The sequence below is a fragment of the Meleagris gallopavo genome, chromosome 7 (assembly GCF_905368555.1).
Source record: "Meleagris gallopavo chromosome 7, MGAL_WU_HG_1.1, whole genome shotgun sequence".
Lineage (NCBI taxonomy): Eukaryota > Metazoa > Chordata > Aves > Galliformes > Phasianidae > Meleagris > Meleagris gallopavo.
Genome location: NC_139410.1, coordinates 13,095,762 through 13,115,169, shown reverse-complemented (window position 1 = coordinate 13,115,169; position 19,408 = coordinate 13,095,762). Strand labels below are relative to the sequence as shown.

General features: G+C 36.0%; 1 protein-coding gene across 7 annotated transcripts in view; it reads left to right on the top strand.

Annotated features, from left to right (window-relative positions):
* Positions 1 to 19,408, top strand: part of NBEAL1 (neurobeachin like 1) — an 80,075-nt gene that overhangs the window by 53,995 nt on the left and 6,672 nt on the right. For 5 of the 7 annotated variants that reach the window (XM_085227704.1, XM_085227699.1, XM_085227702.1 and 2 more), the window contains 22 exons: positions 476 to 633; positions 1,319 to 1,443; positions 2,409 to 2,535; positions 3,637 to 3,785; positions 4,630 to 4,763; positions 5,656 to 5,757; positions 6,969 to 7,064; positions 7,156 to 7,280; positions 8,432 to 8,572; positions 8,664 to 8,794; positions 10,002 to 10,111; positions 10,554 to 10,671; positions 11,198 to 11,295; positions 11,526 to 11,642; positions 12,152 to 12,241; positions 12,397 to 12,506; positions 13,091 to 13,263; positions 13,712 to 13,806; positions 14,914 to 15,030; positions 15,705 to 15,866; positions 16,776 to 16,924; positions 17,571 to 17,800. In XM_085227704.1, coding sequence (XP_085083830.1) covers positions 476 to 633; positions 1,319 to 1,443; positions 2,409 to 2,535; positions 3,637 to 3,785; positions 4,630 to 4,763; positions 5,656 to 5,757; positions 6,969 to 7,064; positions 7,156 to 7,280; positions 8,432 to 8,572; positions 8,664 to 8,794; positions 10,002 to 10,111; positions 10,554 to 10,671; positions 11,198 to 11,295; positions 11,526 to 11,642; positions 12,152 to 12,241; positions 12,397 to 12,506; positions 13,091 to 13,263; positions 13,712 to 13,806; positions 14,914 to 15,030; positions 15,705 to 15,866; positions 16,776 to 16,924; positions 17,571 to 17,800 — 2,857 coding nt within the window. The remainder of the gene's footprint in view (positions 1 to 475; positions 634 to 1,318; positions 1,444 to 2,408; positions 2,536 to 3,636; positions 3,786 to 4,629; positions 4,764 to 5,655; positions 5,758 to 6,968; positions 7,065 to 7,155; positions 7,281 to 8,431; positions 8,573 to 8,663; positions 8,795 to 10,001; positions 10,112 to 10,553; positions 10,672 to 11,197; positions 11,296 to 11,525; positions 11,643 to 12,151; positions 12,242 to 12,396; positions 12,507 to 13,090; positions 13,264 to 13,711; positions 13,807 to 14,913; positions 15,031 to 15,704; positions 15,867 to 16,775; positions 16,925 to 17,570; positions 17,801 to 19,408) is intronic. The other 2 variants (XM_085227705.1, XM_085227703.1) reach the window with 1 other exon arrangement.

Genomic DNA, 19,408 nt, shown 5'->3' with positions numbered 1-19,408 from the left:
GTTATTTTTTAAGAGTCTTATCTGTAAGCAGAATTATTTCAGGACAGATCTTCTTCCATAGTACAGCAACCTGGGATTATCCTTAGCTATAAGCTGCTTTTTTGATTTTGCTTTGATGTATGTTTTGAATTATTAAAACCTGAATTGTTAAAACCTCCATTATGATATGAGTTAGCATTTAAAATTCTCTCCACCGTAGGGAACATTTTAGAACAGTTAGCAGGTCCCATTTATTGTGTGGAAAAACTGTTTCTGAGCTGACCTTTCTGTGTAAGGTTCAGACTCTGTTCAAGCATTAGACTTAACTGTTAAACTACAACATTATTAAGTCTTCAAAAATCTCTTGTAAGCAATGCCTTACATTTTCAGAAATGTCTACTGCTAAACCACTTCAGTATATTTGTCATTTGTAAGAATTCTTGCAAGTTACAAAACCATTCTTTCAGTGCTAGATTTATTTTTAATGGTCTTTCAGGAGCATTTTGTGGAACCGTTCAGCAGAAAGGCTCGACAGGAAAACCTGCGGTACAACAGTATGCTAAAGCAACTTAATAGTCAACACACAGCTACTCTGAGGCAGTGGAGAGCAGCCCAACTTTACTTGCTCTCTGAACGTGGTCCTTGGTCTGAAATGTAAGTGAATTTCTTGAATCAAACAGGATGTGATGCTTAAAAGGAATTTGTTTGTGTGATTAGCTTACTTACTTCATATGGCTAGAATCTTGTCAAATTGACTTGGATAGCCATTCTTGAGATGTGAATTTAATATTGAATGTATCCTTATTGATTTCTGCATTTCAATTATAAACATATGAAGTTTGAACTGTGCTGCTGAGCTGGTTACGTGGAGTGACAAATGCGAATTTATTATCAACATTACTCTTAAAAAACACGACAGAAAAAATAACCAAAACAACTCTCTTGAGATATTCTACTCATCAATGGTTCCTTTGGATGGAGAAAATAGTCTTTAAAAATAATAATTAGTTTTTATGCATGAAGCTAATGTCAATTTAAAATGCTACATTTTGCCTGCCCTAACTTGTGGGTGAATTCTGACTCAAGACTTTCTGGATCTTCTAGTGTAAACAATTTGCTGTATTTCAGTTGAAAATGAATGCTGCATGCAAAATGTTTTAGGATGATCAGAGCTACAATATGATGTACTATTGAAATGCAATTTATAGCTTTTATGTTTTGCAGTCTACTAATGTGTAGGTGCCTTGAGGATTTTTTTAAAGTATGTATTTCTTTGTAATCATTTTGCTCATAGGTTACCTTCTTTTAACTATTTATAGGAATGTTCTTGTTTTCTCAGGAAACAGCATCCTGTTCACTGGAAACTTTCAAATGTTGAAAATTTTTCACGTATGAGACTAAAACTAGTGCAGAATTACAACTTCAACTCTCATCAGGATGCTAGTGACCTGAGAGATAATTTAGGTAATGTTGTTATACTTAATAGCTTATTTGGATTTGGTGACTTTCTCTGATATGTCTCTGTTTTTAACAATCAGTGTGCTACAGATAGTTAAATCATATTTTTTGTTATTCCCTCTACGGTAATAATGTTTAACATAGGAGTGATGCTTTGATCTGAAGCAACTTTTTTTCCAGATGGAAACAAGAATTTCCTCTTGTTTATTGAAGTGTGCATTTTTGGAGAAAAAGTAGTTCAAGAGCTCCTTTGTTTTATAATACGCAGCTGCATATCTTTCTTGGATCCTGTAAACCCAGATTAACTAAAAACAACAACAAGAAAAACCCACCAAGGTGCATTTCTATAAAACCTGCATGCTGTAAGAGCATCTGGCAAAACACTACAGAATATCTTAATGGAGATGTCTGCATTAGAATACAGTTTTTAAGGTTTTTCTGTCTCCCTCATATAGTTATGTAAATTTTATTTTTCTGTATGTATAGGTAACTTATATACATAGATAGGATGGTAGAATCCTTAGAGTTGGAAGGGAACGTTAAAGGTCATCCAGTCCAACTCCCCTGCAATGAAGAGGGACACCTATAATTAGATGAGGCTGTCCAGGGCCTGATCCAGCCTTGCCTTGAAAGTCTCCAGGGTTGGAACATCTACTGCATCTCTGGGCAGCCTGTTCTAGTGCTGTAGTGCTCTCGCTGTAATGTTCCTTAATCTTTTTGATGTATTGTGAATACCGGTCAAATTTCATTATTTTCTGAATTGTACTGTTAGCAATTGACTTGACATATACTTGAATGTAATTCATGGAGCATTTTTAAAATGTTCTGCTTGCCCTCTAGAGTATTGAAAGACTCTGAAGTTGCTTCTTGATTAAAGATAGCATTCAACAGTAGAAGGTCCACTCAGTAGTTTAGCTTTCTAAAAATGGATTAGCAAAAAATTTTCTGAGCTGTTATACCTGTTACAATAGGTGTGTACCAGACACAACCCTCTAGTGAGTCTCTGCTTCTGGAGGTGGTGAAGCAGGTAAAAGTGAGTGACTTGGAAGATGATGTGCTTGAACTGCCAGAAGAAGACACAGCAGCCAGTTCCAATATGTAAGTGCAACAGCAATGAACTGCTGAAATTCATTTATGTAATTTGTATGTGGGAAGGAGTAGGGAATCAACTTCAAGAATTGATTAGCATGCAAAACTTTCCTCCTTGTTTGTCTGTCCTTAATAGTCCAATCCAGGGTTTTGTAGTAATTTGTGTAGCAGAAAAGCTGCTGTTAGATTTCTCATTATAAACAATGATGCATAAAAAGCACCAGGGACAAGGAAGTCTGAGTGTATTAAGTACAGAGAAAGCATTTGTGAGGATACATGAGTGATTTGCTGCTCCCAGTTGGTCTGAGGCTGCAGGATTGTTGAGGCTTCCCACTGTGCATTTGTTCTCAGGAGATGGTCTAACCTGTGAGAGTGTGGACCAGTTTGGAACCAGCTCTTGTCCAGGGATGCCAGAGCTGTTCAGGCTGTCAGCTGCATAGCATAAATAATCTAACTAGTGTAATCTAATAGTCTCATTCAGGGGAGAAGACCAGCTATGCTTCCTTTATGAACTTTAGGAGACTCTTCCTCTCTATTTTTTCTTAAAAGAGAGGTGGGGATCAAGGAGGTAGAGATGGTAAACGCTTGATTCCATTCACTCTGGCTACTGTGCATGTGCCTATGTGTCTATGCTGTTGAAGCCTAGAAGAGGTGCAGGTGTGTTTTTGAGTGATACTGATGAATTCTCTTGTACTTCGCAAGCAAACATTCAGTAACTTTTGAAAGCATCCCTGTAGACTTAGGATCAACCACTGCTACAAATATGTCTGAAGTTCACTTTATTAACAGGAACCAGGAATTAGCTTCAGGCCAGATCACTCAAGCACCTTCAATACGAAAGAAATGCAACCTGTTGGTTTTTGTACTTCAGAGGAAGTCAAGTTCATTGTGCCTGAAACTGAAATAGCGAGCCCAAAAAACAGTGTTAAGAATGTTTCAGACCAGACTACTAGACACTTTAATGCTAATGGAAGTGGTTTCATATAATCTTGCATGGTGTGAAACTTTTTGTCTTTCAAATTTGATTCTTTTCTAAGCTGTACTTCTACCAAATATCTAAGCAACTGTATAACCTACCCAACTCCTAACACCTAGTGCTTTTTTTGGTAGGGATGAGAAGGATGAACAGAGTCAGAAAGAAAAACTAATATTGTCTGAAAACTGTGAACTCATTACTATAATTGATGTGATACCTGGCAGACTGGAGGTCACTACCCAGCACCTATATTTCTTTGATGGTAGCATCGAAAAAGAGGAGGGTGAGCATGATCAATGGCTTCTTATTTTCAGTGCAATTCAGCATTCTGTTTTTAGTAGAGATTTGGCACCAAACGAATTGTAAAAAGGTAGGGTGTGGATCTGTACTTAATATTGTTCCTGGAGGTCAGCCTCTGACCAATCCAATTAGAGTAAATAATCTGAAACTACACAAACTGAGCTCATATGTCAATTATTTCTATAAAAATAATCACTTATTTGCTGACAATGTTGCTAATGAGCATAATGTTATTTCCTCTAATTTATTTCTTAAACTGCACTTCTGTTCTACGTGACATGTTTCACTTACGTGCTGATTAAGAGCAGTAAGTTGTAGTTTTAAGTAGTAGGAAGTAATGATTAAGTAACAGTATGTAAAAATTAATGGCTTTTTTTTTTTGTTACTTAAGGAACTTAAATGTGCATGGTTAAGCATGAAAACAGTAAATTGAAATGTTTGACTGTTGTTGGTAGAATTTGAGAAAGTATAGATCAAGGTATTAACCTTTCGGGAAGTCTACACAGAGAAGCTTCTATTTGAGCCTGATTAAGATAGCAAAGATGTTTCAGTTCATATTTTTCATCAATAAAATACATTCATATGTATTTTGATCAGAAAGCAAAACCAAATTCTTCATCCTATCAGTTATTTCCTATCTTTTTTTTTTTCTCTTTTAGTAGAGCAGATGAGGCTAGTAATGCTTCTAAGCAAAATGTTTCACCAAGCCATGTATAAAAAATGCTTTTTATGGTTGACTGTAGGGTGTTTGATACTGCATTATTTGAGTAAGGAAAGTTTTTGAAAAGATTTTGATTCCAAATCAGTAATCAAAGTGCTCTTCCTAGGGGTTGGTTTTGATTTCAAATGGCACCTTTCTCAAATTCGAGAGATACATCTGCGTCGGTACAACCTGAGGAGGTCAGCTTTGGAGATCTTCCTTACGGATCAAACTAACTACTTCATCAACTTCAATAAGGAGGTATGTGTTTGCCAAATTTTCTTGTTTACTGTTATTAGTACAAGTGTCAAGTTTTAGTTCACTGACCTTATCTGTATCTGGTGTCTTTCATGAAACCGGCACACTAATGGTGAATTATTTACTAGGCTTAAAGACTATAGGAAGATAAATTGCAGCCTCCAAAAAACTCAGTCTGACATCTAAAAACTGAGTAAAGATAAATAAAACAAGACTTTTCCTGTCTCTTTTTAGTGATACAGAGCTGTAATTCAACTAAAGTTACATCAGTAGTAATCTGAATGTCTTGAACCTGCTTTGGCGGGGGGGTTGGACTCAGTGATCTCTGGAGGTCCCTGCCAACCCCTACGATTCTGTGATTCTTGCACTCTTAAAAAATATTCTAAGTAAATTAATTACTAATAAAAGAGACTTCTTAAATCACAAAGTTAGAAATAATATTGTGTTCTGTGGTTTACGATTAATGAACTTATATTTTTCTCCTGCATTAATGTAAATGATCCACTGAATGTGGAACTAAGATGAATATCAGGACTTAAGCAAAGTTACATAACAGTCAAGAAAAGAATAACAGCTGAAAAACATATCTTAAGTAAATTAATCTTTGTGTTAGTTTTGTAAGAAAAATAGTGAAAGTTAATTTGAACAGCAGCCTTCCTAGAGGACTACTTAGTGGAATTTTTTTTTACTGTAGCATCAAAACAAAAGTCACTTCACGATGTATATCCTGAAACTGAAGGATATCTTATCCATGTGTCCAAAGGCTTATACACCAAGAGGCAAATGTTTAAAGTGTAACCATGTTCCATTTGCTTTGCACTGTAACTAACAGTGAAATTGTGTACTTGTCAGCTTCAATGTCTAAAATATATATTTTTATGCTGTTTTTGAACAGGTAAGAAACAAAGTATACAGTCGAATATTGTCACTGCGTTCTCCAAATATTTCTGGGACCCGATCTCCTCAGGAGCTCTTTAAAGCTTCAGGTTTAATGCAGGTATGAAACTTCAGCATAAATGGTATTATCTGGCTTCTTGAAGGAGTTCTATATGTCCCTGAGTACTGATTTTTATTTAACATTTTCAGATGGCAACTGCCAACTTCTCTACTGCCAGTCTGATGTCTAAACTTCCACATGCGTATTTTTTTAGAATCGCAGTCTTTTGTGTTCACAGTTACTGGGTTTATGCCACGTAAATAGTCTGGTGCTGATGTGATTATTACAAATTATCCAACAAGAGTAGAGAACATGTAGTAGATTTGCTTTTGGTCTGTGGTCTTTTACGTATATTCTCAGTCTTCTCTCAGTACATGAGCAAATTATGTTCCCTGCCGTCTTTTCAGGACGAGGCTTTCAACAAAGCATGTATGAAGATTGAGCAGGAAGTATGGTTTTAAGGGAATTGGTTTTTTACTTGTAAAAGTAAAATATGGACATATTGATATTACCCTAAACATGGATGACTTCTCTAAATACAGTTAATTGATTTTTCTATCTTGTTATCCTACAATCTTAGTCCTCTCTGAGGGAATGATGGAGGGGAAGGCAGTTCTTACATAAGAATTTTAAAAATATTGGGAGTACTTGATTTTTAATTTTTTCCCAAGGACATAAAGTATCATTTTTGTATATTTATGTAGTATATCTGTATATTCTGTAGTGAAATGTTTCCATATTACTACACAAAGCTATTTAATCCTTCTTATCACAGCTCTGTTGGTTGATTGGTTTAAACTAGAATAATGGAGGAAGGACAACATGCGTTTATATATTCTATCATTAACCAATGGGAGAAAAATTTCGAAGTTCTGACCTTTGATCTCTAATGGATTTCAAAGTTCAGTTCCCAGTTTTTTCAATATCTGTTCTCCTGTATTCTTTGTTTCATTCCTATTTTGCTTCCTGTTTTTGCTCTAAGGCTGCTAGCTGTCTGCTGTGTTGCATTTTAAAACAGTACTGTTATCAACCAAGGACATGATTTCAATGAAATACAGCACAATCAATGCATTTCAGTGAAATGTACCAACTCTGTACAATGTAGTATAATCATCAAATCAAATGGGAAATAACAGTGACTTTGAGAAATGAAATTTGAACATTCATACCATGCTCATAGTCTAGTGCTTTTTACTTGCTGATAGTACTCTCCAGCAGAGAGGAAATACTGATGTGTAACTTGCTTCCATGTTCTTTATTTTGTCCTTCAGAAATGGGTGAATAGAGAAATATCCAACTTTGACTACCTTATTCAGCTGAACACAATGGCAGGACGAACTTACAATGATCTTGCTCAATATCCTGTGGTAATTATTAAGTTTTTGCTGAGAAGTTTTTGTATTTTTTCTGTTTTTTAAAGATGGATTTAATCTGTTTGATTTCATTACTTTTTTTCAGTTCCCCTGGATTTTACGAGATTATACATCTGATGAACTGGATCTGAATAATCCAGCAGTCTTTAGGGATCTATCCAAACCCATTGGAGTGGTAAATGAAAAGAATGCTAAGGCTGTGAAAGAAAAGTATGTATTTGAGCACTTAGTTATTTCTCTGTCATTTGAGACTCTATGATAATAATGTATTTAAAAATACAATAGTGACACTGAAATTTTGAAAATCTAACAATTTAACATCCTAGATGCTTTTTCAAAGGTTTTGACAGTTGTTTGTTTCTACGCTATTCAGATGGGTTAGCTCATGCAGCACTGAAAGGACAGAACTGTTGTAAATTGAGATTTACTCTGGGGAGATGAAAAGGTCTGTAGAGAGATTCAGTCTAGTAGTTTGAAGAGAGATGCTGTGTTTTGTATCTGTTTCAAGGTACAGAATGTGAAATCATGCTGATGAGGAGCTAGATCTGTGCTTCCTGGTTTGTTTTTTTTTTTTTACATGTAGGTTATCTTTGAAATAAAATGTTACTCAATTGCTTCCAGCAGTTCCTTTCTATGTGGGAATGACAAGTATTTACACCTACATATCAGTATCTATCCTTCCTTTTTGCTAGTGTGAGGAGTGAGTGCTATCATACCAGATGGCACTTGTCAGGCTTCCTGCAAAACCATTTTTCTTCATAAAAATTGGAACATGGGGAATTTGCTTTGATTGGGGTCTATCCCTGACTATAATGAAACTGATTCTCTAGCAGTACTCAACTGTAATTTTGCTTACTAGCTTTGTGATGCAGAGGAATATATCAAGTGGATGGTGGCATAGTACTGTAGAGTGAGTTTGTCAGTAGAAGAGGAAAATTGGCATCTCTACATCTTGAAATGGTCACACACAAACTGATATTTTCAGTCTTGCAGGAAACAAATTCTTTCAGTAATATCCAGCTTATTCATGTGTTTACTTTTTTCTCTCTTGTATGAATTCATGCTAAACAGGGCCAGTCTTGCCAGTTTCTGATATATTATAACAAATGCATAGGGAAGGGTATAAAGAACAGGTATGCAAAGGGCGATCCATCATATCAAAGTTCCTTCTGCTTAAGGACTTTCTGAGCCAGAATTTGCTTTCTCATGTTTAATAGAACTGGATGTAATTTTCTTTCAGAAATTACTGTGATAACTTCTTTTGAGTCCTTCCCTCTGACAAGTATAATCTGTGTGTATATCAGCTGCAGTGCTTAGTTATATTTATGGAAATTTTTTGTTGCTGTCTTTTGTTTTTAAAGATATGATAATTTTGAGGATCCCCTTGGAGTGATTGACAAATTTCACTATGGGACACACTACTCAAACGCTGCTGGTGTCATGCATTACCTCATTCGGGTAGAACCTTTCACAACTCTTCATATCCAGCTTCAAAGTGGCAGGTACATTGTGAGCAAAGAAACACCAACTTTTTCTTTCATGTCATTTTTACCAAGGGAGTAATCAATCTGATACGAGTTCTCTGTTCCCCAGGTTTGATTGTGCTGATCGACAGTTCCATTCTATTCCTGCTACCTGGCAAGCACTCATGGATAATCCCAATGATGTTAAGGAACTTATTCCAGAATTTTTCTACTTCCCAGAATTCCTGGAAAACCAAAATGGTAAATAGACTGCTCAGAATACTCTGCATAGAGCACTTCTCTTCTAAGAAGAACTGTTCCAACCATTTATGAATACTGTGGTGTATTTCATCTTTAAGCCTAATAATATACTTGAGCAAATTAATTCATGATGCTGACTTCAAAACTGTTCAGTGAGACCAGTTACATTGAGCAGTAGTCTAAGTGTTGTTTAAAACTCAGAGTGAGAGATTAAGGATGGCTAAAACTATTCTTGTTTGGTTAACAGAAGAACAAAGATGCTCATTTGAGTATTTAAAAAAAAGTTAATAGAAAAAAAGAGATCAAATAGCAGAAGTTAATAAAGATTAATTAGTATTTGTTGTACTAGATTTGTTGAGTGATGGCTTGGACATCCTAAAACTTTGCATCCGTTATTTGTTCCAGGCAATGTGTGTATTTTCTTCTTGTTACTGTTATCTAACAATATCATGTGAAGTCAGTTGATCTTAGAGCCATATAAAATTTCAAAATGTATGAGAAGAAGAGAAAGGGGAGGGAAAACAAACTATTTCAGTCATATATAAAGTTGATTAGAAGAAGAATGTCCTGCATTCTGATGTGTGAGACTACTAGATATTTCTTCTTCAAATTTCTTGCCCAGGGGAACTTTTTATTTCCTATTAGGCAGTTTAAAAGTAGATTTGCATGTTTGTGCTGCTGATAATTTGGTCTTGTAGCTATGGTTATTAGAGTTGTAAGTTACTAAAATTTGCAACACTCAAGTCATGTTTTCAAAAGTCATTTAAATATTTAGGGCTGTTGTTATGAAAGCTGGTAGAATTTAAGACTTGAAACCCTTGGTTCTAGAATAACTTAAACCTATTAGTTCATACTTACAAGTAATCTTATTGAAATGTTTTGAAGTTTCAGTGCTGATAAAATAGAGCAAATGCAAGTATGTTTTTCTGATACGTGTGTAAATGACTAATGCTTCTTTTAAGATTAAGACTGCAGCTTTCTAACTCAGATGCTTTGTGTAACTATTATCCCATATCACTTAACATTTGAAAGATTCAGAGTAGATCTTAGCCTCCTATGTCTGTGGTAGAATTATTGTAGTTTTATGTTAAGAATTTTTCAACAATTTTCCCTTGCATTCTTTAGAACCCTTTGAACCTTTATTGAGAAAGCAAGATTTTGGAAGTATTTTGTAGTAACTCTTAACATTCTTCAAAATTCTCACTAGGCTTTAACTTGGGTCAGCTTCAAATATCCAAAGAAGCAGTAAATGATGTTGTTCTCCCCAAGTGGGCCCATTCCCCAGAAGACTTCATTTATAAACATAGGAAGGCTCTGGTAAGATGGTAGTTATGCATGAAATAATTATAAGGAAAGAATTTTCACTTGATAGCTTTGTGCATGTAAATAAAATGCTTGCATGAAAAAAGGAAAGAGCCTAAGGATGCTGATGACTTGGGTGTTGCTTCCTTAGGGGAGATAATGCAGAATTAAATGACTTTGGGTGATAAGCTTCCGCTTGAATTTTAATAATTATAGAGAACTAGCAGCTTTCCTTGCCTTTCACATCTGCATTTCAATAGTCTAGACGTGTTGCTTCATATTAAATTTCCCTCTTACCTGGCAGTTCGTGCTTACTCCATATTCTATGCTTCTGCCCCATACATTAGTGTACACTTAATTTGTACATATGCTTATTTTAGGAATTTCTTTCACAGAAATCGGTAAATACTTCAAGAAGGAGCAACACTCTTATTACTGAGTGTTTTTTTCCCTCTAGGAATCAGAGTATGTTTCTGCTCATCTTCATGAATGGATCGATCTGATTTTTGGCTATAAGCAGAGGGGACCAGCTGCAGTGGAAGCACTCAATGTGTTCTATTATTGTACTTATGAAGGTACAAAGCAGTCCACTTACTTTCCTGTCATTGTTATCAGAATTGTGGGTTTTCAGTATTAGCTAGAAGCACTTGATTTGTGCTCGTGCCATGTAGTAACATATAGTAAAGCAAGAGAATTACGAAATGTGAAAGCATAACTTGTATTTGTCAGAATACAGTTTGTTGTTCACATGCCTAAATGCATTCATAGGAAAGGCTTAGAAGTTGATGCAAATTGAGTAAAAAATACTGTGAATGAATATTAGTTTATTAATACCAAAGATGAATTTCAGGTGGCTTTTTTGTGTAACACATTGCATGCATGAAGTACATTAAATCCATTTGACAAGTAAAAAAAATCTGCTTTTCACACACTGACAGAGACAGTGGTGTGTTCAGGTTGTATTTTATATGAATGCATAGTTTGGAGGCTTTCCTGTGGGATACTGCAATTAATTTCTATTGTTTCTTTGCTAATCTTTTCTACATAAACAGTTTGATTTCTATTCTTTTTCATCTGCCCTTCTTTCTGGCTGCAATCCAGGGGCTGTGGATTTGGATGCTCTAACAGATGAGAAGGAAAGGAAAGCTTTAGAAGGGATGATAAACAATTTTGGACAAACTCCCTGTCAGCTGTTGAAGGTAATGCTCTTTTCCTTCTCAGTCAAATCTTTGGTTAAATTCAACTGAGTTAGAGAACTTGTGAAAAATAAGTTTTCCACATTACCATTTCCAAGGGTCATTGTGAGGAAATTTAACATAGCATTTTCAAAATAAGTTCATTTTGTTTCTGAAAGAAGTTGAGTGCCTCATATGACTTGAACAATTTGGTAAGTATCTAATTTGATGCTTCTTCAAATCTTGTCTTCCAGGAACCCCACCCTCAGAGGTTGTCAGCAGAAGAGGTAGTACAAAGACTAACTAGAAGTGATACTTCTACTCTGAATCTCTTCCAACACCTCACTGAACTGAAGTCATTCTTCATAGAGGTAGATGCATTATTTGAAGATATTTTAAGTTTGATCTGAGATTTCTGATCTACTTGAAACAAAAAGCCGTAAGCCATATGAAAGTAGACTTGCTTCCTATTTGAAGAAAATCCTTTAAAGTGCAATTTGTATAAAATGAACAGTATCTTTTTAGTTAGTTTCATAGAAGTTGAATCCCATAAATCTGTATCTGATGGACATGAATTTGAGTCTTGTTTGGGTATTAAGTTAACAACTAAATCATGAAAGCTAAGAACAACACTGATGGTACCTGAGGATTCACTAGGTTTGGTGAACAAACTCACTGTTATAGGACAGAGCTAGGGTTTATGCCCTGGTGCTTGTGATGCTGTATAACTGTATGAACTTGAGTATATGTGTGTCAATCCCAACTGTACTTTACAGGCCTAGTTTTGATTAGAGGATTTAGGTTTTAACTCTTCACAGATTTCACAATTGACCTTTACCTCTTGTGTATAATCAAATCAAAACTATATCTTTTCTCTTAGGGAATCAGTGATGGTGTCCCCATTGTCAAAGCTGTTGTCCCCAGGAATCAGTCACGTTCCTTTATGTCTCAGGGAAGCCCAGAGATATTGGTAAGTTGCGTGTGTCAATATTAATCTTGGAGAGTGCCAGCAGTCAAAATAAATAGGTACAAAATGTGCTGCTTTGCTTTTTTTTTTTATTTTATTTAAGTTCCAATACTAGGGAAAAAGTCCCTGGGTTTCATCAATTTTTCTAACTTTTTCAGGTAACAGCAAGTCTGAATTGCATTATTGGAACCCACGGTTGGCTGCCTTATGATAAAAACATCTCCAACTATTTTACATTCATCAAAGATACTACAGTGACAAATCCCAAGTAAGCAAATGATGAAGACATGCAGATGAATGCATCTATAGTACTAAAATAGAGTAATTGTTTGATAATAAATGGACTGTATTGTTTTCTTTGGCTGAATTTTATCTAGGTATGCATCTTCTAGTGCTTAATATTGCCTTTCTAGTAAAGAGTCCTGTAAGTGACATTTCATGACTCTTCATTTTTAAAGCTACTTCTCTTTCTATTTTTGTAATTATTTATTATAAAACATCATCTTGGAATTTGAGATGAATGCTCTTCATACAGTCTTAAAATACAGTGAAGGTGTAAATGGTCTTTTTTCCCAGATTTTTGAAAAGATTCCTCTTTTACTTTAAAATTACATTATTTACTAGGGTAATTAGTTATTTGTACAGAATTATAAATTGCATGATTTAATCTGGTTTCCACTCTTGGCATTGACACTTTTGCTGAGGATATCAAGGGGGCAGAATTTCATCATTTATTTATTTATAGCCTCTTCAATAGATTTCTTCTACAGAATTTCTTTTTTTAAGGATACAATAATTTTAAAAAAAGATTTGAACCAAGTTCACTCTCAATTGTTCATTATTTGCTTACAGAACACAGCGCAATATGAGTGGTCCATTTGCACCAGGACTGGAGATCACTTCTAAGTTGTTTGCAGTATCTCATGATGCGAAACTCCTCTTTAGTGGAGGACACTGGGACAATAGCATCAGAGTGACATCTCTTACAAAAGGCAAGCTGATTGGACAGCACATCAGGCACATGGGTTAGTAACTCCTTACATAGTGAAATGGAAGGCTTTATGTATTGTATCTTGATGTTTGTATTTCTGAAAGAGTTAAAACCAATGCACCTAAACTGGCAGGTGCAGCAATCGTAACAGAATGGCAGTGTAAGAACAGATTATTACCTGAACTGTGATTATATGTAAATAGATGAGTATGATTTTTTAGTCACTGTAGTAATTTAATGTAGCTTTAAAATAAAACTTGACTAGTACTGTTAGGGAACAAAGATGATAAAGTCACAATAGTGCACCTGGTTGTATAATGGCTTCATTGGTTGATACAGCCTCATCAGTCACTAGCATAGTAGAATGCTTCATGTTGACTGTAAATGAGGCTACACTGTGGACAGTCTGCATGTTCACCATCACACTGTGGTGAAATTACAATTAAACTACATCAAGTTCTTGTTATTTCTCCTTCATCTAGATATTGTGACCTGCTTGGCGATAGATTACTGTGGAATTCATTTAATTTCTGGATCTAGAGATACAACCTGTATGATATGGCAAATAGTTCAGCAGGTATGTTATTTAGGCTTACTCTGAAACACAATTTCTGAATCCTTTTCTGTTTCATTGTCTTGCTGTGATGGTTCATTGATTTTTCCCTTCTTTCAGGTTTAACAGCTTTAACAGTTGCATTTTAGCATTGCATTTTCTCTGTGGAAAGTACTGGTGACTTAAACCAGGAATTAGCTAAGATATCACTAGTCTGTTTAACTAGTTCTACATTACGTTGGCATTTCAGAATTCTTTAATGCTTTCACACTGTAAAAGTGTACTTAAAAGTGTGATATTATTTCCATTATGGCAGTAGTGTTCTGCATGCTGCCACTTCTCTTCTGCTCTGCATTGTTGCCATCTTTCCCAACTCTTTGTTCTGCAATTCATGTGTAATCAAGGATTTCAGGACTTGGTGTTGGCAGTCAGACTTCTCTCACATTAGCTATAATGGAGACTCTGCAGAACTATACCTTCTTTACTATATCTTTGCTGTAAGCACAGATCTTGGTTGAGAACTGGCCTGACCAAATCTTTGTATGCTGATAGTATACTTGCTGGAGCAAAAGTACTAAATCATCTTGACACCCTGCAATCGTGGCCAAAATAATACACTATTTTTAGTGATTATTATTGCAAGATTTTCACTGTATATCATACCAGTGGCAGTCACTTAGAAGTTTTATTTCCTTTTTTTTTTCTCTAGAAAATTAGAGTTAATTTAGTTTTTAAGCAAAGTAGATATCATTTTCCTTGACCTTGTCTATGAAGGCAAGGCTTCATTCCAGGTTAAAATATTAAGAATTGAATAAGCACAGATAACAAAGTAGTAGTGAGTGGGTGAACAAATGTTTGGAGTGCTCACTGTGGTCCTTGCACACCTGATCATCTGAAGGAATGAGAAATTGTCTTTCACCTCTACTTAATGCTTGTATGTTCATTCATTTCTTGATTTCACTAAATAGGGCTGCTGACATAGGCAATAAATTGAAATGAGTGAGTTATTCCTTTGGTTTTGGCCTATGTCAAATATACACATCTCACAGCTAACGTTGAAGGTACCAGAAACTTATGTTAGTTTATCCTTCAGCTGCAAGAGAATGTCACTGCACTTTTTGTTACTCTCAGGGAGGAGTGCCTGTAGGCCTGACACCTAAGCCATTACAGATCCTTTATGGGCATACTGATGAAGTTACAAGTGTTGGCATCAGCACTGAGCTGGACATGGCTGTGTCAGGATCCAGGGTAAGCATCTTTATACTTTCCCTTCTTTGCCACCTCTTCAGTCCAAGCCTACAGTGTGTTTGATGTTAAGAACAATACAAAAAATGTTATTTCACAATCTTTTCTTCAGTCTTGCGTGTCAAAAAGATACGTGTAATCTCCCTTGCTAAGTCAGTGGTCTCTAAAGAGACTCTACACAGCATAGACTTCAACTATTATGTCAAGCGAGTTTGCACTGATGAGTTTCAAAGTGTGTGAACTTATTTGGAGTACTCGAACTTCTCACAGAAACAATTCTGCAACAGCTTGTTCCCTGTTTGCCTAACCCCAAAGGCTCTTTACAGCTTCCTTGTATTCTGCCTTTCTGTACTGTACTGGCCAACTGCTGAGCTATGACTACCTAATGTGAACAGTGCCTACTCAAAAATGTGTCTTGTAAAAATGGCTGATTTGTTGTCTATCCTTTTCCTCTTGTTCTGTTTGGATTTGTTTTTTCACATGCCATTACTATGTGGCCTCGAGGGGAAGGATTCTTCATGCAGAGCCCTTAATGCTCAGAAGTCCTAATCCACAGTTGACTTTAAGTACTTTCAAAATACTTCATTTTTTTTAATAAATACTCATTCTATGTGTTGGTGTAATATACCTCAGAGCTTGCTGATGAGTAACAGCTTACCTAAATTTGGTCTCTGCAGGATGGGACTGTTATTATCCGCACCATTCGGAAAGGTCAGTACATGAGAACTTTGCGACCACCTTGTGAGAGTTCCCTCCTGCTGACTGTTCCCAATCTGGCTGTGTCCTGGGAAGGCCATATTGTTGTCCACACCAGCATAGAAGGAAAGACCACTCTTAAGGTACTTAGGAGGTACTTAGGTTCATGGAGTATCTGCTGCTTTTGCTGAAGGCATCTAATCATAAATGTGCCTGATTTTATCCTCGTTTCCTTAACTATAGGATTTCTGTCCATACCATGTCTTTCTTTTTTATTTTGCTTGTGGATTTTAGTTAAATATGTTCAAAAGATGAATCACAGACCCACCATGCTGCTGTAAGCTTCATGAACATCTCCAAACACCTGCAGGGAAGATGCGTTAAGAATGCACTAACTAGGGGAAACATGCTCCAGCTCCACTACTCACAGAAGTAGACATTTATAAGGGGAGCATTGTGTTTTAGATGCAAGATGCCCAGGGAATATGCTGATGTGACTTAATTTTGTTTCAGAGAGGCAGCTATAGTGTTCACAGTGTGACTTGTTCTGTCTGAGTAGCTGTGTAGTTGCTCTAACTGTATAACTTATAATTTCTATGAGGATGGGAACTTTCCTGGAAGACAAATGTACTATAAACATAGGCATACTAGTTGCACTTGAATGATGGGTAAAGATGAAACCAAGGTATTGCAAAACTGGAATAACTTAAGATGTTGTGTTAGCTGTGTCTTTAATACATCAAAAATTCATTGTCTTGTCCAAAAAGTTCTCTCTGTAAAATAGATATGTTCCTTTCTGCTTCCTGATTTGGGGGTGGGGTGAGGGTGCTGAAGATAAGAGGGCTCTTTTCTTCTTCCTTAAGAAAAATCATCAAAAAACGGACCTGTCCATTAAGCCTGTGGATGTTTCCAGAAAATTTGGGATTGATTACAAGGATGGGTATGATGTTATCATGTTACGTCAAGAGTTAATGAAGAGTAATTCCAAAAACTTCCATATGGGAGCAGGAATACATACATGCCCTCTGTGATGGATTTATTTTTTTATTTAGGATAAGAATGCATTACACCTCTATTCTGTCAATGGAAAGCATCTGGGTTCTGAGACTTTGAAGGAAGAAGTGTCAGATATGTGTGTGACTGGCGAGTATATTGTGATGGGCAGCTTACAGGGATTTCTTTCCATACGAGATCTCTACAGGTAATATACTTCTGAGTTTCTTATCGAGAAGCAAATACAGAGGTTTATTTAGTAATGTGGGTTCTCCTTGTGCTACTGGTATTAAAAATTGTGGGTTTTTCTGTGTATTAAAAAAAAAAAAAAATTGTTTAAGGAGAACTAAGATAGGAGGATGTAAAAAATTAGGAGTTGTACCAGGTCCCTTTCCCTGCAGGCATTTATCACAACCATCAGCCTGGAACTAACAGAATTTAGGAAGAGCTGTGTCTGATACAGGCAAGCAGTGATTGTTCGTGTATTTGGTTAGTCACTGGGAGCTCATCAGCTACAGTGACTCATGTAGTTCTTCTACACTTCTACAGTTCTTCTTCCATTGCAGAGTGATCTTTGTCACTTAAACAGATCTGGGACTAATATTCCTCTTCTTCCAATGAGAGTACCTTAATTTTCAGTATGACCCTCCTGTGCCCCTTACCATTGGAGCTGTATTCTAATGTATGAGTTGATCTTTGTGTGGAATTTCATAATGGTCAAAATTGCAAACTGAATCCTTGGGAAACTGTTTTGTAGTGCATCTCATGGACCGTGGTCTCAACTGCAATGTGATGCTTTTCAATATGTAAAAATATAATGTAATTTAATGCTCTGTGGTTTCTGTTCATTTCAGCTTGAATCTGAGCATCTCTCCATTAGCCATGCGACTGCCAATTCATTGCATTTCTGTTACCAAAGAGTATAGCCACATCCTTGTTGGCTTGGAGGATGGCAAATTGATTATCGTTGGTGTTGGCAAGCCAGCAGAGGTAAAGCCCACCATCAAGAACTTTTTCTACCGAACAGTGGGAAGTTCACTTATTTCTGCTTTCCAGTTGAGCAAGAGGTCTCCTCTATGGCAGGGTAAATTTAAAAGCAAGTTTCAGTTTTCGGTGGGGAAGAAATAACTTTTGAGACTGCTCTACTGAAGTTTCTCATTAAGAGTCAAAGATATTTGGGGATCACAGATGGGAAGCTCAGCTGGACTAACTTTCAGACTTTGTCACTGACATCTGAATAAGAAAAGTCATACTAGCTATTCTCTTCTGTATGCGTTAGTGTTGTCAGCTACTTTCTGATGAAATAATTTTCTAAAAGAAAATTGGAAACAAGAGCAAGCTCCTTTATTTTCTCATGGTTTCCATCAGGTGTCCTTTAATATGCACTGACTGACACTGGGGAAAAGATTACTTTTTGTTAAGATTCTCTAATTGTAATGCATAAAGAATCTCTTGTGTAGATTCCCCAAATGCTCTGGCTCCATGTGATGAATATAAACTTGTTAGTACTGCATATGCAATATCAAAGGCAGAGCATCCATCAAGTAGGTGTACCCAGTTCTTCTTGTGCAAAACACAGATTTTGCTCTAAGTACTTGTCATTATTTTCAAAGCACTTGAGTTAACTTAAACCTGCCTCTCTTTCTAATTCAATCTCCATTGTGCTGCAGTGTATCTACTTGAAACTGTGTTAATTGCTCCTGCATGACCTTCAGTACGTGTCAGAAGAGTTGGTCTTAATTTTATATTTTGTTCGTTAATGCAGAGTGGCATCATTTCTTAGTACTTAAACGCGTTTTAGGTAGGAGGTGCGCAGTTTAATATTTTTAAAAGGCTTCACAGAATTGATTTAGTTTCAGGAAATAGGGGAAACTTCCACTGCCTTCCAGCTGGACAGCTTTTTCCTACTGTAGAATTGATTAAAATCTGCTTATGGTGTTGTCAAATGTATGTCGTAACAGTAATTTTAAAGTCACTGCCAATTGTTTCCTTTTTCATAGAAATCTTTTGTAGGCTGAAATGTATGCATCTCATTAGACTGAAGGCTTTCAGTTCTCAATCACATTTATTTTTTGTATCTCTGGAGAAGGTGTGCTTTCAAAGTCTGGATTCCTTTTGTGAATGTAGAGGCTTTCCAACAGTTTTTTTTTCAGGATTTTCTGTTTATAATGCAAATGATCTTCAAGCTCAATATCCATGTAAATAGATGATATATATATATATATATATATATTTATACATACACACATGTATATAAGAAGAACAAAGTTATGTCCTAGATTTTCTAGTTTTCTATAATGGCAACAACCAGTATATTTAAAGAGTGTGTCTGGTGGGGGATATTTATTTATTTATTTACTTGTAGTTAGGAAGGAATATATGAATTAGAACCTTTTTCAGAAGATCCTCTATAGATCTGGCTTTTGATGGTGATAGGTATGCGTAGGGTAAAGGGAGATATGTTCTTTATTGTGGATCAATGACCTTTAGTCTTTCTGCATTGATAATATCCACTATGAAGTGAAGTATAATGTGTATTTTTAACAATTACGTAGCTGTTGGGAAGTTGTAGAAGTCTGTGGGATTGTCACCTGCTAGCAGCATTGTGCCTTTTATAAAACCCTGCTGCTGTGATGATACAGTTCTTAAGCAAGCTTAATTTGTAGGGCTAATGGTCAAGAATTGTTCTCAA